This window comes from Liolophura sinensis, chromosome 7, assembly GCF_032854445.1.
Source record: "Liolophura sinensis isolate JHLJ2023 chromosome 7, CUHK_Ljap_v2, whole genome shotgun sequence".
Taxonomy (NCBI): domain Eukaryota; kingdom Metazoa; phylum Mollusca; class Polyplacophora; order Chitonida; family Chitonidae; genus Liolophura; species Liolophura sinensis.
In genome coordinates this window covers 33993850-34010605 of record NC_088301.1, presented here as the reverse complement: position 1 = coordinate 34010605, position 16756 = coordinate 33993850, and the positions used below count along the sequence as shown (strand labels likewise).

At 35.7% G+C, this 16756-nt stretch overlaps 2 protein-coding genes across 2 annotated transcripts in view; one reads left to right on the top strand and one right to left on the bottom strand.

Moving 5' to 3' along the window:
* LOC135471695 (arrestin domain-containing protein 17-like) overlaps positions 1–10523 on the top strand; it is an 18148-nt gene extending 7625 nt beyond the window's left edge. The window contains exons 3-8 of the mRNA XM_064751012.1: positions 1468–1593; positions 2032–2256; positions 2831–3024; positions 4308–4481; positions 5473–5716; positions 7227–10523. Coding sequence (XP_064607082.1) covers positions 2887–3024; positions 4308–4481; positions 5473–5716; positions 7227–7267 — 597 coding nt within the window. The 5' untranslated portion in view covers positions 1468–1593; positions 2032–2256; positions 2831–2886 and the 3' untranslated portion in view covers positions 7268–10523. The remainder of the gene's footprint in view (positions 1–1467; positions 1594–2031; positions 2257–2830; positions 3025–4307; positions 4482–5472; positions 5717–7226) is intronic.
* A 346-nt stretch (positions 10524–10869) lies between these two features.
* LOC135471694 (integrin beta-1-binding protein 1-like) lies at positions 10870–16549 on the bottom strand. Its single transcript, XM_064751010.1, has 5 exons — positions 16414–16549; positions 14768–14974; positions 14380–14475; positions 13901–14050; positions 10870–13046 (listed from the first exon to the last, which is right to left on the bottom strand). Exons 1-5 carry the CDS (start codon positions 16495–16497, stop codon positions 12972–12974), a joined length of 612 nt encoding a protein of 203 aa, XP_064607080.1. The 5' UTR covers positions 16498–16549; the 3' UTR covers positions 10870–12971.
* Positions 16550–16756: the final 207 nt, after the last annotated feature.

The following is a 16756-nucleotide window of genomic DNA, read 5'->3' as shown; positions in this document are numbered from 1 at the left end:
GTCAGTGATTTATGTGGGGTACTCCTTTTCCCGTCATCCTTAAAAATGATTTATTTATTTGATTGGTGATTTATAGCGTACTCAAGAATATTTCACTTATACGACAGCGGCCAAGCATTATGGTGGGAAGAAAAGGGCAGAGCCTGGAGGATACCCGTAACAATCTGTAGGTTGCTGGATTGAACTCATAGCGACCGCATTGGTGAGAGGCTCCTGGGACATTACGTTGCGCAAGTGCGCTGAGCCACAGAGGCCACCTCCCCCAAATGACTGTCATATACTAGTAAGGGAAAAGGAAAAGTTGTTAAATATGGTGTTCAGCTAAAACTGTTACATACATATTTCTACTTATTGAATACTGTATTTCACCTGAATACCTTTAGCATTTTCCAAGTGACATGTTTTGCTTGATTCTCAGTTTTTCATGAAGTTTGGCTAATTATTTATCAGGCTCTTATACGTCAGCTAGTGTCGTATATAAGGCCGGTAAAATTTCACCATTTTAATATGCCATCATGTAAAAGTGAAATTGTCTTCAGTATCTTAAACTTCTTAAACTTACATGACATAAATAACACTCTGCCCAATAGCTCGAGTTTTCTTTTCCTGTTTAACTATGAGTACATGTAGGCCTGGGCAGGCAGCTCCTGTATGTAACATATGGTACCTGGACTGCGAGGATTGGCAATAACCTTCATGTAATGGCGACTGTTATAACTTTTCAAGACTTAACGTTTCTCTAAGTTTTATAGGTGTTCATTTGGGATTACAAATATCACCCTTGTTTTGACATGAACACTATCAAACAAGCACAGTAATCTAGTAAATTGTTTGCATCTTTTAATTTCCTATGCGTATGTGCATATGTCTGGACATATTATGTAAAATGTTTTCATAATATTGGAGCTCTAGCCTACAGTATATCGTGTATCCATAGATTGTTCGTGAAATGTTCTTTGATGTCACTTGAAAAAGCTAAACCTAAAGTGAAATACTGTACAGTACAAACTGACAAAAAAAATCTGGAAATTACACACAGCAGTGCTAGAACATTGGCTACAAGTTTTTTAGAAATGCACCAAAAGGTAAAGCCTTTCATTTCTGTGGAGAAAATGTTATTGTTCAGTTTTCCTTGCCAGACTTCATTCTTTAGCCAGTAAACACAATAATCACGCAATTATTGGGTGAACTGATCGGTCAACTTAAATTCAACTTAAATTCTGTAAGTTGAATTACATACACCGATACGTATTAATACTAAGGTTTATGATGTGTTGAGCATGTCTAATGTACAATTGCATGTTGAGATGCCAATCAGCTCGTCATGTAAATAGCAAAACAGTTTTCAATCATTTTTCCAAATTTCAACTCTTCAAATTGAAATATTCTTGGCACATAAAGGGCAAAACAGGAGGTCTCCTATGGCAGTTGCATGTAGATTTACTGTTGTTGTTTTGTAATCTGCAGGTATAGTCTTGTACATCTATGAAAAACCCTGTATTTGCTATGTGGCTGGTACTGGGCCAGTTTGTTGCTCGTCTGTGTTCACCGAAGTAGAGCTAATTGGTGTTCCAGTCAAGGTCTTTCCAACAGGTAAGTTTCTTGTCCTTTATGACCTTAAGGCATGTGGTCTACCAATTAACAGGTAGCAATGTGTTTTATTTTGCTAGAAATAGAAGTTTTCATGATTTATCTAGAATTGAGATTTTTTTTTCCTTAATAAAAATTCTTAATTTCCAGGAAATTTCATAAAGATTACTAAATTTTGCATGTAATTTGCCTAATTCAGCATTATAACAGTTTTCCTATATTCATCTCTGCAAAATTACAGGCGTTATCTCCTCCTGTGTTAGGCTGACAAATCTTGAACATTCAATGATGGTGTGAATTCTGTAGTAATGAATAGCTTAATTTGACATGATGTCTGTAGAAAATTCCAAATTTGTTTTTTTTTTTTTTTAAGTTTTTTTCAACTGAATAGAAAATATTGGTTTTGTAAAAGCTAGTTATATTATGTTTTTGAACCACCAGGTGACAACAGTGATGGGGAGGAGTTGGATCAGGGCTTCCACACAGTCACTTTTCAATACCACTGCCCTCTATATCCCGTCTTCATTTGAAACTAAAAGCAGTAAAGTGCAGTATTACCTTGTAGCTGAACTGGAGTTGGGTGGATCTCGCTTGGCACGAGAGAAGACCAAATCAACCTTTAAAGTGTTAAATACCCTGGACCTTTCATTATTTCCTGAAATTCAGGTAAAGTAAGATGTTTATTTTGTGTACTTGATTGCAGGCTTGATGCTAACCTAATAGGTTACCCTTTTGGAAAGCAGTTGGTATATATTGTTACTAGATACATGAGGAGTGTGAAGCAATACTTTCCCCATGAAGAAAGTAAAATTTCAGACATTTGACTTGGTAAGAGGAATTATTTATTATATAATTTATATATTTTGGTTATGCCTAATTAATCCTTACGCAGAGATGCATAAAAGTGTCAAAATGAACTGCATAATGTTTTACAGTCTGAAGTTGCAGAATTCAATTAAGGTCCTTTACAGGTTTATTTTGGGTGCTGTTCTAAATATTCCACCTGTCATGTAATTACCAATCACATGACAGTTGATTACATGAATCTCGTAGCTCATCTACACTTTCAAAATGTGCAACAATTACACCATGACATGCTCATGTATTATATAGTTGTCAGTTAATATCAGGGAATTGTAATAGTCAGGACTGCAGGGCGAAATGTTAAAACTGTTTGTTTTAATGAATATTTAAGTTTGTACATGTATGTAATATCTAAAATGATCTTATCATCTGACAGGTCAGTCGTCACCACAGGCACATGTGGGATTAACTGCTGCATCACTTCATGGGAGAATGCATTCAGGGATCTGGGATGTTGTTTTCCATGTTGACAAAGGCGGTTATGTCCCAGGGGAGAAGGTTAAAATATATGGAAAGATAAACAATGGGACCGAAGTCCAAATTAGAAAGTCATATGTGGAACTAGTTCAGGTAAGGGAAATTTAAGAGGAATTAAGATTAAGAGGTTTCAGAAAATTGGTGTAGCACTATATTTGTATGGAAATTAGGGACTGGTGTCCAGATTTAAGTAGTTGCCCTACCCAAACAGGCTGGGACCAGTTACAAATTGATATTACCTGAAGGGATTTTGATAAAAGTTAGATAGTGAATTAAAATTAAATACAGAATTATGTTGTGAGTGACTACAAACCGTGTGATACGAACTTATATGGTATCAAGTGTCTACATGTTTGCCTATTTTGAGAATGAGACTTAATGTTAGTTTAGTACTGTAAATCTGCACCTTTCTGACTTGAAAGTCTTCCTGAAATTTGAATAAACTAATACATACTTGGTGGTTCTTCTCTGACCTGTTGTAACAACCATATGCATAGCCAAAAAACCATATCTTGGACAAACGCAAAATGCTTATGGTTGGTTTGATTGATTTTCTAATATTGATCTAATAGCGAAGTTGTAAGGTTGGATATGTTTAAAGTATTTTCACAGAAAGCAGCAAATGTTAGCAGAGAAATGCAGGCAATTAGCTTCAGTCATTAACTATCAGTTTTAGGTATCCAATTTATCAGATTTATATGGCATGCTTAAAAATTTCATTTTCTTAGTTTCAGTATCTTATTTTCACAATATATACAGGGATACCTATGTGTTAGTAAATAATAAATCCGGACTCTAATTGTTTAATCAACAGTTTCACATAATTACAGAGGCCCCTGGTGGCATAGTAGCACCATGAGCTCTGACAAATTTGGTGACTTATTTGTTGGTATTGACTAGTAGTATTTAATAGTTTATTTGTTGAAAGACAAAGAAAGAAGAGCAAGAAAATAAAAACTGATTCAATGATGGGTTATAGGTGATTTACTATTAACCCCCTAAAAAAATACAATGTATGTATTTCTGAGGTTCCCCGTTTGGTTCCTGAATACTAGTATGCCCTGTTTATTGGACAAAACCATACTTTAAATATTACAACACTTGTAGATCATTTACCTAACATATGATCTCAGCCATGCTTGTAGATGTACTTTTATACAACAATACCAATATTTGTTAAAGCATAAGCAATATTTTATTAGCCCAGAATCTGTGTTAGGTCATTATTACTATTCTTTGTACTAATAAGGGAAGAAAATAATCCAGGTTTGGCATGCCATGATTTCATTTTGGACAGCAGTGTAGCCTACTAGCGAGTGCACTAGGGGTAGCTGTGAGTCATGATGTATGTGTGTAATAAACTGTTTATTTTACAGATTATAAAGTTGAGAACTAATAGAAAGGTGAAGACTGTGAGGAATCCAGTTACAGGATTGCGACACCACTCCATACCGGCTGGAGCGACTGATGTGTGGGACACGGACTGCCTGACAATCCCTGAGTTGCCCCCTACAAATAGCGGGACCTTTACCATAGCATACTGTCTTCAGGTACGGCCCAATAATGTGCATGTACCCCAGTTCTTCCAGTATTGACTGGTCTGCTCGTTTTAGCCAGTACAAATGTAGTTGTGACAGGAATACTTCTTGTTTACTTCTTGGGTATTTTTATTTGAAGCCTTACATTGTTGTATTGTGTGCATGTTTTATAAATGACAACCCATTTTTGTTTCCATGTGCCATTATTTAGGATAAGTTATAAGTTGTTAGCAAGACAGTGATAACAGTTGATAGAGTAAACACTTGACATTTTGTAACATACACAATATAGCTGAGGGAGCAACTCTGAGGCAACCTCACTGGAACAGTTATCAAGGGTGTGTTATTTCCATACATGTTTGAAAAAAGCTCTTTATAGTTTATTATCTGTGACTGTGTTGGAAAGTCTATCAGACGATTGGCAGGATCAGTATTCGCCACAATGCTGTGGCTCTCACTCAGTCTCGAGCTCTAATACCAAAGTGGTATTCTAGAGTCTTCATGTCTTCATGTTATGTAGAACATGAAGGACCGATTAGATATTAAGTGAAGATGATGGTGTGGCAGTGCATAAATGCAAGATTTATTTGATTTGTGTTTTACGCCGTACTCAAGAATATTTCACTCATGCCATGGTAACTAGCATTATCGTGGGAGGAAATTGGGCATCGCTCAGAGGAAACCCATGACCATCTGCGGGTTACTGACAGACCGTCCCACGTACAGGAGGAGAGGAAGCCAGCATGAGCTGAGCATGAGCTGCACTTGAACTCACAGTGACCCCATTGGTGAGAGACTCCTGGGTCAGTTCGCAGTGGTGGAGTGCTAACCACTTCGGCCTCAGAGGCTCTCATAAATGCAAGACATTAACCTACTATACATGTATGTGTTCATCCAGTTTATCTTCTGTGTACATTGATATTGTACTGTACCTTACATATTGTATTTTGTTATATGTTGATAAGTGAAAAAATATTGATAAATTATGTATTTTTTTTTCAAGCTGGTTATAGTGCCTGCTGGGCTAAACCCAAAAGTCAAGTTGCCAATCGAGATTGTGATAGGAACAGTTCAGGGTGGGGTCCACCCCCACTTGCCCCTGGAGGCTCCAGCCTACCTTCCATATGATAGCCCTGAAAGAGTGCAGCCCTTTGCTCTTGGAGAGGACCAATTTGACATAATCAATTCTCATGTAGGCAGAATCCAGCTGCAGATTGCTCCTCCACCATACATCCCTACTGATGAACGTAAGTACCACATGAATGTAGGAAGATAATATTAACCTTGTACGTTTAGGGATTCACCCATTGAATGCCTCTAATTAGCTCAATTTTCTATCGGAATATTACCGGTATCATTTGTAATAAGTATTTGCTGCACTTACTTTTGAGAAAAATTGTAATGTAAAAATTTGTTAAATGTGCAATTAAAGTCCAGTTCTGTGTGACTTACACAATCATCACCATTTTTGTCACCATTAAATGTTCTCTAGTGCAATTGAACAAATGTAGGAATCAGGGGATAAAGGTAGTTTATGTTCACCAAGTGGGTGACCCATTTTTGTGTTGAAGGGCAAAAATGTGACCAAGGCAACTCACTTTTGATTTTATTCAAAATTAATAAAATGCCCATTTAAATAAAGAGAAATAACTGCATTAAAGTTTTTGATTATTTCATGAAAAGGGAAGTTCTGCTTTTAACTTTTTTTAAATATTCTTGCCAAGCCCATAAATGTATTTTGTGTTCGACCATTTTTTATCAGAAAAAAGTTCACGGCATGTTTTTTTTTTTCTTCTCAATATTAATTTGGAAAGGTATAGAATTGGAGATTTATTTTACATGAATGTGTTAGCCCCTTTCCCTATGAGTTGGAAGTTTATTGTTAGTATCTCTTAACTTCACGCCTGGATCTGTAGTCCAGATTCAGCTTTTAAGGGGGCCTATTACCAAAAATTTTCTGATTTTTTTGAGTTGGTTCAGCTAAATACAAAAATGGGTTGCACTGAATTCCCATTAAACTAAACTCCCTAAAGTTTTTTTTTTTTTTTTTTTTTTTGAAAAATGTCAATGAAATGAATTACAAGGGGAAGTCTGTCACTAGTCTAAACTGTCCACCCGATGAGATAACATAAAAATGAGGCAGCACAGAGATTCCCATAATGCAGCTTTCGCTCATGGGTTGCACCTGTGTACAATACAACATTTCAAAGGGAATTGTATGTCTGCTAAACCAAAAACCATCTTCCTTTGTATCGACCAAGAATTACATAGCACGTGTAATTCACAGTAATCTATATGGCCAAACTGAAGTTACATGGTAGGCTGCATAATTACAACTTGGTGCAGTGTCTGACGTCTGAATTCCGCTGAATATCTCCCATGTCTACACTATGAGGGGAGGTTACCCATTCAAAGAAGTCAATTTTCAGCCATATATCTATATATATTGACTAGAGTGGATGGTAGAAGGGGAACCCTGGATAAAACTGAACATTTGATTGTCCTCTCAAAATTAGACACGTCAGTAGACATCTGGAAGTCTTAGCTGTATGTAGATGATGTGTAAAATATCAGCACAAATAGAATTATCTTGAAATTGGGTGATTTGGACCTTATGAACATGTGCTGTAATCATGATAATATACACTACAATATGTACTATAATATGTCCAATCATTTGCATACAATTTAAAATACTTGTTTCTTGTGTTCACAAATCGATCTTTACCTGATTTTATCAATGTATTTTCTTAACAGCACCTCCACCATATGATGAAGTGGATCAACGTTTGAGTTAGATGATGCGTTTGCAGCAGGATATGCACTGTTCCTGACACAAGGCATAAAGATGCAAGTCACTTGCTTTGTCACTTGAAGAGACTCAGACCAAAGTCTTCTGTATTATTTCATCATTTCTTTAGGAATTCTAATTTCATGGATTAGAAATTTTGAGCCGAATCTCTACAGAAGTCAGCTCTTCAATGCAGGGAAAAGGTGATGGGGATCTGTATTTGGTTCTACATTTACATGTATTTAATTCTGGCTCTCTCATCAGTTTAAAATTTAACATATTGCTATATTTTTTGTAAGGTTGAATCTGTTTGTAGTGGGTCCACTGAAGGATCCGTTAATATATTATGTATAAGTTGAAGCTAAATTAAATGTGGGAACTGCTTTGTGCCGAATACTATATGTGACCTGTCCACCATTGCTGATACACACATTCTGAGACTACAGTTCATCTCAGTATTTTTTTTTTAGGGTTGTTTGAAAGTTAAGATGATATCCTCATGGAAAAATGTAAGTTTCAGCTCTAATAGTAATATAATGTGACCTTTATGTACTATAAAATTGCTCTTTTTAGTTTGTACAGGTGTAGCTAATGCCATGCCCTGAGCATCTGCATCCAATAACTGTGAAAGCACTGTGAAGGTAAATGGTGGTATCTTAGAAAGGTGTTGTATGTATTCAGTTCAGGCTTTGCATACATGTAAAGCACAATTACACCAAAGGATATGTTCCAATGCCAATGTCCTATGTTAATTGCAGTAAATTACAAAATTCACAACTTAGTCTCATGAATTGGAATCCCTGTATTTAGCTCAGGTTTTGCCTACATGTAAAAGCACAATAATAGGAGGGGGGATGTTTGTTGATGATCTGTGTTGAATTGATTACTATAAATTACAAAATTTATTACCATCGTGTCTCTTTTTGTATATTACAATCCATGTTAAGGTAAATACGCATATGTAAGTCCTTTATCTATTGAGATGTACATGTAGTTTGACATTCATGTCTCGTACAGGCGAGCTCTTTAGTGCCTTGTCAAAGTTAGACCAAATTATTAGTATATACAGTTTTAACACTTAATTAAGAGACCTTGTTATGGGCAATGGCTGCTGCAGCTAATTAAGAAAATAAATCCAAAATGTCTGTCAAAAATTGCATGTAGTCCTCATCCTGTGTATTATTTCATATCGTCATTTAAGATTGCGTCGTCGTTAATTTCAACATGATATTGGACGTTTCCTACTGTGTTACCTTGTATGTTCATTTGCCAATGAGAGCTATTTTTTTTACACATATTTTGTTCAATGGTTTTTCTTTTTAATAGCCACCAAACAGTAGAGAACTATATGTTGCGTGATTGTTATTACCAAATTTGTAACATCCATGCAGTATACATTTTGTGATAAGTTAAATGCACTGTAACTATAAGCAAAATAGCGATTTAGAATGCATGGGACAAATATGGATTTTTTTGGCAGGATAAACAGCGGGGAGTGTCCTGTGGCGTTTCACGGACAAATTGCCATATGGTTTTCCTTTCCCCTCATATGAGCCATTTTTTTGCTTGAGTGCGAACTGCTGTGTAACTTACAGAAAAGTAAATTATTGTACAGGTATTCAGTTTGCAAGTTATTACAATACTTACAAAATACATACCTGTTTGTCTGTTTTAGGATGGGTAAATAACTGTTAAACAGTGATGTCACGTCACAAGGGGACACCACTCTGTCATAACTTTACACGGCAGACTTACAATTTGCCCTCCACAAAAAGCTTTAAAGTTCATAGATAAGTTACATACATGCATGTACCTTTACCTGTATGAGCAGCAAATTATTTCCATTATCAAGTTGAGCTTTGAAATATTTGTACTCTGTTAGAGATCAGTTATATGTTTCACACAATTCTGGAATTTGTGCACAATGCCCTCTTACTCTGAAATCAAAAGCTTTTCGTGTGTTTTGACAGTGGATTTCTTCAATTTTTTTTTTATCCTTTGTGTATATGTACATAGCATATATGTATTTACATAGCATTTATGTATGTTTGTTGAACAGAAAACACGTGGAAAAAGTTACTTGGTGTGTGATATATGTATAATGTACAGCATTTATTTCAACTATATTTTACCAGCATTCTGTAAATTTAAGACAGGATGGTGATACATTCATGTATACATTGTTCTTGACTGTGGGTCTGCTATTTGGAGATACACGTATATGTAGTGCCTTCTTAATATATAATTGATTTCAATTATAAAAACCTAATCAAGGAAAATATTGCAGGTTGTTGGCAACCAGCTTAAAAACCTATTGTTGTCATAAAGAATATGCTTGGAACAGAAAAGAATTTTCTGCTAATCTTCATCAGAAAAAGAAAGATTTCTCAATACATGAGCATTTTATTGTGCTCGTTCTAGCAGCATGCTAACATGGCTGTGGCATCAAGCAACATTTATCTTACCTATGGCAGCAACACTCTTTTAAAACTTAAAACCTATTGTTCACTGTTCTCGACAGTTTTGTTATACACATCAAAGAGTGGAACAAATTTTCTGAAATGACATGACCTGAAACGAGTGTCTCATTAATATTATCAAAGAAATAAAAAATGTCTGAGTTGAATTGTGTAATGGCTTTTACCATGCCTGTTGTTTTTGTGTTAGCATGCATTCAAAACATCATAAATGTCTGAAAGATTATGGTTGTTAATTGGCCTGGAGTTGATTGCCAATGTTAGGTGCATGTAATCCAGTGTGCAAACCATAGGCAGTCCTATGTTTGTATATAATTTACAGTCTAAATGTGTTCTCTTTAGTTAAGTTCATTGATGAAAATAACTTTTTTAGGTACTGTAAAAGACAATTGCTCAGCCTTAAATATGTAAAGCCAAAGCATTTAAGTGTAACATATATACCTACAATTATGTTCAAGTGTAATTACCATACCTGTAAATACATACACGTTTTCTAATTTAGAAACTCTGTACAGCCCTCAGAATGAACCAATCTTGTATTCCATTTGTTGTGATACAAAGTGAAAGCTTCCTCCAGTCGTCTTTCATCTCGTACAGATAAATTTATCTGTTTCATAGCTTTTTCATACATATCCTTTTACAATTTGTTACGACTACATAAGTCTGCTTTCCGATCATAGGAATTGGGTGAACCATATTGTAATGGATGCCTGCATACACACTGCATGCATATGATTTGATACCGGTTTTCTGGAAATCTCAAGTCCAATAAAGTTTCCTTATCTACTCTAGACTTACTGGAAATTCTGTTCACACAGACCTATGCATTTCTCAAAAATTTTTCCACTTTTTTTTTATTGAGTGGAGCAAACCAGGTACTCAGCAAACCTCCACACGTAAGGCTTAGTCGAACTGGCGAGATCTAATTCATGAAAGTGACCACTTGGGTAAAGGGCCTGACAGTCAAAGCCAGGCAGCCTTTCCCAGTTTCCTGACCTTCCTGAAAGAAAAGTGCTGTTTTACATCTTAAGAAAATGTATTTATTGACATGCTTACTCAAGAATTTTCTACCTAAATGATGGCAACAGATATCAAAAAGCCTGGGTTAAACTTTTATCAAATTACTGTACAAATTACTTTCCCACTTCTGAGGTACTTACTCACGTGCTACACTGAAGGAAGACCGTACTCTTTAACAAATGGTAAAGTGCACAATCAGCTCCATCCAAGTGTATTGTTAACACTAAACAAGATAATACTCTGGCAGAGAATCCATACATTGTCCAATGTGAGGACTGAACCCTAACACTGATGGTGTGGTGGTTGCCTGTGTTGCACCTAGCCACTGAACTCTGTCCCTCTGCCTTAAGTAATCGTGAACCCAACCATTAAATGTAGACTTCAATTTACAAACAAAATGTTTTAACACAAAAATTAACCCATTAAACTTTTCAAATGATAAAATATCTTCATGCAGCATATGTTTGCCTCTTGGGTACACATGGAAGATGTTTATAGTCAATCTGAAGTACATAATCATTTTTATCAGGATGCACATTATATGAGAAAGCATGTATCATACATTTGCTTGCTTGTACACTTTTTTCCATTTATTTATATATCAATATTTACACAATACAGCAGAGCATATCTTGTATTATCTACATTTGTACAAAGGCAAACAGCATGTTCCAACTTAAAAAGCTTTATAAAATTTCTCTATATCTTGTATAACTAACAACATCTTTGTACAAAATTAAATATACATGTAGGTACAAAAATATATTAATAATTACATTCATTCAAAATATCTGAAGGCAAATAAGTATGCCTACTTGCTTTTGAGGGAGAAATAAGCTGAGATTAAAAATCAAGGGTTTGAAATAAATTCATACTCCCAGCACTACTCTAGCTAATATATCCAAGGCACGTCATTAGCTCTTTGACAAAATGACCTTCACATTTTTGTATGGTACAGTAAATAACTTAAGATTATCCTCAAATGTGCATTCTTCAGGAAAAAAAACCCCTTAATATTATGTGCAAAAATAGCATTTTTTTCCAGTTAATAAAACCTAAAATTACTCCCAAAAAGTGCATTTTTCAGTTAATAACCTAAGATTACGCACAAAAAGTGTGTTTTCCAGTAAATAATCTAAAATTACACCAAAAAGTGCATTTTAAAGATAGAATCAAAGAATAAATGTCATAAAAATCACATTTAGTGCTGAAACTTACTTTTTCCATCATACCTTCCAAACAAACCTAAACACACAAAACCTAACCAACAACAACAAAACTCTCAGAATCTGCATGCAGTTCATATATTAAAATTCACAGGATCAAGAAATTAACTGAATACATTTATAACCAGACAAAGAACAATCTTTTTTTCATAAATAAGGACCCTTTATACATACAACAATTAAATACATGCACAGCATTAAAATGTACAACGGGCATGACAGGTGAGGCCTCAATGAAACTGAACTTTAACGTTACATTGTGGAATGCTGTATAGGCAACATTTTACAAGTTTTTAAATCAGACACATTGGGTCAACACTGGTTGAGTGCTTTAGTCCAGATACAAGACCTAGGCTCCTTTCCAAAGAAGCATTCTAGTACTTACGGAAAACTTAAGTCAAATTCAAGTTAGGAGTCTGTGGAACTGGGTATTATCTCTGCAAGTCATCATACAAGACATTCCACTTCAAACATTTCTAACAATGTTATGGCTTGCATTTGTTGTCAAATATATGTTGTCTATTCTTAGAACACTAATGAACTTTACAGTAAGGATCACATTAAAGTAGTAAGGCACACTAGCCCATACAATTTCTCATGCAAATTTTCTTTCTTTGAACTTGGCAGCTTACAAAACTAAATAATTCATATGATTCTTGTCACAAAGATACATGTGTGATACATGGACATTGTTATTATAATATCAGAACACCCCATGTACATTAGCAGCTTGTATAGGTATGACCCACCATAACAAAGTAGCCAAGTCACAGCAAACAAGGACAAAAATCTTATGGTCAAAAATACTTCATACCGAGTATTTACTAGTCACTTCTTGAAATCTTTGTTCTGAACAAACTGGACTTCAGCCTAAATACATATGTCTTTTTGGCCTGTTCAGATATACATTCAATTTACTTCACATTGAATTGCATCACAGGCACACTGGTATGTCTGAAGAGGGTAGACCAAAACACACACAAGTTTATCACACACCATCATGTCTCTGAGTAATGGCATCAAACAACTGCTTTAAGCTTTGACAGATAGCTTGAGATTGGTCCTGAAATTAAAATGAGAGAAAAAAAAATAAAAAGTAGTTCAACCAAATTCATTGAAATCTGTGTTTCATTACTGTGCCTGCAATACAATCCAGATTATTTTATTCTTGCGTTACCACCCTTTTGAAAACATGTATAAGGTTTAACTTAAGATGTTGGGAACCAGAGCATCTGAAGTAAACCACCAACATTCTCCATGTACATGTTTCTGACAACCCTTCTGACTTCAAACCGCAGCCAAAAGAGAGAGACAGAAATTGATTTGAACATGTGACCTCTGCTCAATGTTCCGCATAGCCACTGTGAGCTGCTAGGCCATTATGGTTTAAGGAACCTAAAATACTAAAACACAGAACACATGTGCATAAATCAGTGTTGTGCAAAAACACACAGCCACCTAGGGCCACTTTCACAAAACCAATGTTGAATCCCATTTCTTTTTACTTTTTTTTTTGTAACCACTGTTGTCTAAGTTATAGTGCCATGTCAATCATGCTGAAAAATGTATAAACCCAGTTTTGTGGAAGTGGGCTCAGCTTGCTCAAAACTTATCTAGCTAATACCGCCATTCATACATGATTTATTTTAATACTTGACTGTTTTTTCCTAAGATATTTAAGACTTTTTTCACTCATATAATGATGGCCTATTCTATGAGTGCAGGAAACCAATTTAGTAGTTACTAATAAGACAAAGTAGTCTTCAACAAACAATAGACTGCAGTAATGGCCACTCCAGTACATTCAATCGCTTGATAACAAAGCTGTTGATAATTCATGCTTTAATTGATTAAGACTTTTTTAACATTTCATTCCTTGACAACTGCATATCATTCGTGGTTTAATGATAATGTTACCTCAGAGTGGCATTGAAAGACATAGCACTGGAAAATTGGGGCTCTTCGTCCAACTTGTCCAATCTTGATGGCAACATTTGTTTTCCCAAACCCATCGTCGTAATACAGGGCCTGAGCTATTGTATGAAGAGGGTGCCTCTGCATCACTTCCTGTAAATACAAAAATGTAAACTAGAACAGTATTAACCAAATTGTACCTACTGACATAATCAATGATTCTTCTGACAAAGGTTACATAAACCTAAAATCTATCTTAACTGTCATCACTCTTGGTATGAAATGGGGCATAAAACCAATCACCATTGTAATTCTTACACTTCTTATTTAAACCAACTTACTAAGGTCAGGTTTATTATATTTATCAGTTGTAGATTGATGAACACACCATGATACCTTGTAACTCTAAGAAAAACAACAACATTTTAACACAACATCAAAGTGAAAAGGCCATTACATGTTGCTACTTATGTCAACCATACCTGTCTAGCAGAGTCCAGCACCTTGATTCCATGCCGTGAGACATTAAGTATAACAGTGTCTTTATCTTTGGCAGTTATTGGAAGCTTTCCTTGCATCTGTTATAGATAATGAAATTTGGCTTTTAAAATAAAAAGTTACCGAACACTTGTACATTAGACGATTCATGAAAGGTAACAGTAAGATTATGATTGTAAAGGTTCAGAATTTAAAAAGCTGAAAACAGTTATTTTTTGTAATAGGGGCACACATGTACATGCACTTGCTACCTGGTAAAGACAATGCCTGTTCATGCATATTTTCCACCTCAATGACCTCCGAGCTGATGAAGTTTGAGTAAGCTGTGCCAAAGCTTGAAAGCAAATTTCTAGGTACATGAAGTTAACTCACCTGGGCTTCCTCTACATAGTCAATGAGCTGTGCCTCATTATCTCGTTGGGCAGAAGCAGGCATGTGGATGTCTTGAACCATCCCCAAGTAATACACCTGGAACTGTACTGTGATTCCCAGCATTTTGGAAGGAGGCATGTCACCAGATAGGCCCAGGCCTTCCTTTCCTTCTCTGGGACCAGATATGTTCTCCAAACTTGATCCACTCTAAAATAATTGAAGTTCTGTTAGTATTGGATTCATTATGACATTCCATATACATGTACATTTCGCAGACATCAGGTGTACGGAATGAATCCCATAAAAATCATTTAACAATGCAATGGTTCTTCAAAATCATTCTATCACCGCAATATGGATGAAATACTGTCAATGTGACATTAAGCCATTCATTCAGTATTCTTTCTCAGACAAACACAAAATGTATAAACTAAAGAAATTGAACAGGTAAACTTAGCTGTTTAACATCCATCATTGGTTGAACATTACATTACACTGAGCAAAAGTAAAGGCTTACCAATAAATAAAAAGCCTGCATTAAATAAAAAAGCCTGCTTTCAACACAGCTTCATGTATATTTTTGCAATCTTCCAAGGTATAGTTTAGCACTACACAAGTGTAAACAAGTAGCTTTCTGTCCCTCAATGTGTCAGCGGGAGAGCTACATGGATATGTACTGTACTGTATTCCACATGTAGGTGTTAAGGTAATAAACAAAGTAAAAAATTCCACTGTTTTTCATTGATCATATAGACCAGCAATGTAGCATTTGAAAACTTAGCCTTATAAACCAAGGCAGTTCTACAACTCAGATGGGTCCATATCATAGCATTTATTGAGTTTTCAAGATGGCAGTCACAGTAGACCCTAAAAATGTACCGTTTTTTTTTTTTCGATCGGTGTTATTGACATGGAGTATTTTTTATCAGGCCAACATAAGATTAGGTTAGTTAATTTATAGGAACGTGAGGCTGACACTGATTTATGCTGAGGAAAATTTAATGCACAACCCCTCACACATCTGAGCCTTTTTCTCTCTGTAACTCTTGGAACTGCAATGTTCGATTTCAGAGTTACATTCAGCAACTAGGGTTGGATGTAGCCCTGGAAGACTATGCTTCCCTGGGGCTTGCATAGTCATGGGTTTCTCCCATTCAACTCTGCTGACAGCATCGTAAAATTTTGGAAAACAGACGGATGGATGGATATTTACCTTTGGGGGCATCGACAGCTAAGGATTTTAACAGTCAGGTGCCCTGGGGTGCTATGCATTGTTAAAGAGTAACTGGACAGGCTGGGGAGGATAGTAACAGACTGTTTTCCGAAATTTTACTATGCTTCTTTTACGGGTGAATAGAAGCAATCCATGACTGTACCAGCCTCAATGAAGCGTAGTCATACGGGGCTAGGTCACATGCAGAAATAGACAAGGATTAGAGACAAACATATTATTTTGGAGATGGCATTAGTATATTGAGGACAACATGGAGAGTACAGGGGTGTTCAAAGCTTTTGGAACACGGCTATGAAAGAGCTGTGATAGTACTGTATATGAAAACTCTATCCTACGAGTACTGAACTGTGAAGTACTAAGCTAGCAAATTACATTAACTTATGTGACCTCGATACTTGCAGCAACTTCTCACCATTTCGCCACTGCTGGCCACAGACTCTTTACTTCCATTCTGAGCATTTGGTTTTTTTCTTCTATTCATGTTATTGCCAAACATAGTTTGTTCCTGGATGGTGATTCTTACACATCGCCAAATTCGGGCCCAACATGTTTTCGAACACAACTAACTTCAAACATCCCTTCGATCAACATAAATAACCCATTAATATGTTTGTGGGGATGAAATATACGAATATTTGCGACTGAACTCAAAATTATTCCAAAATGTTGATATTTATTAATTGTGGTGCAAAATTGCAATGCAACTAATCCAAATCGTACATGCGCTTTATTTTGTTAATGATGTAGGAGGTTCC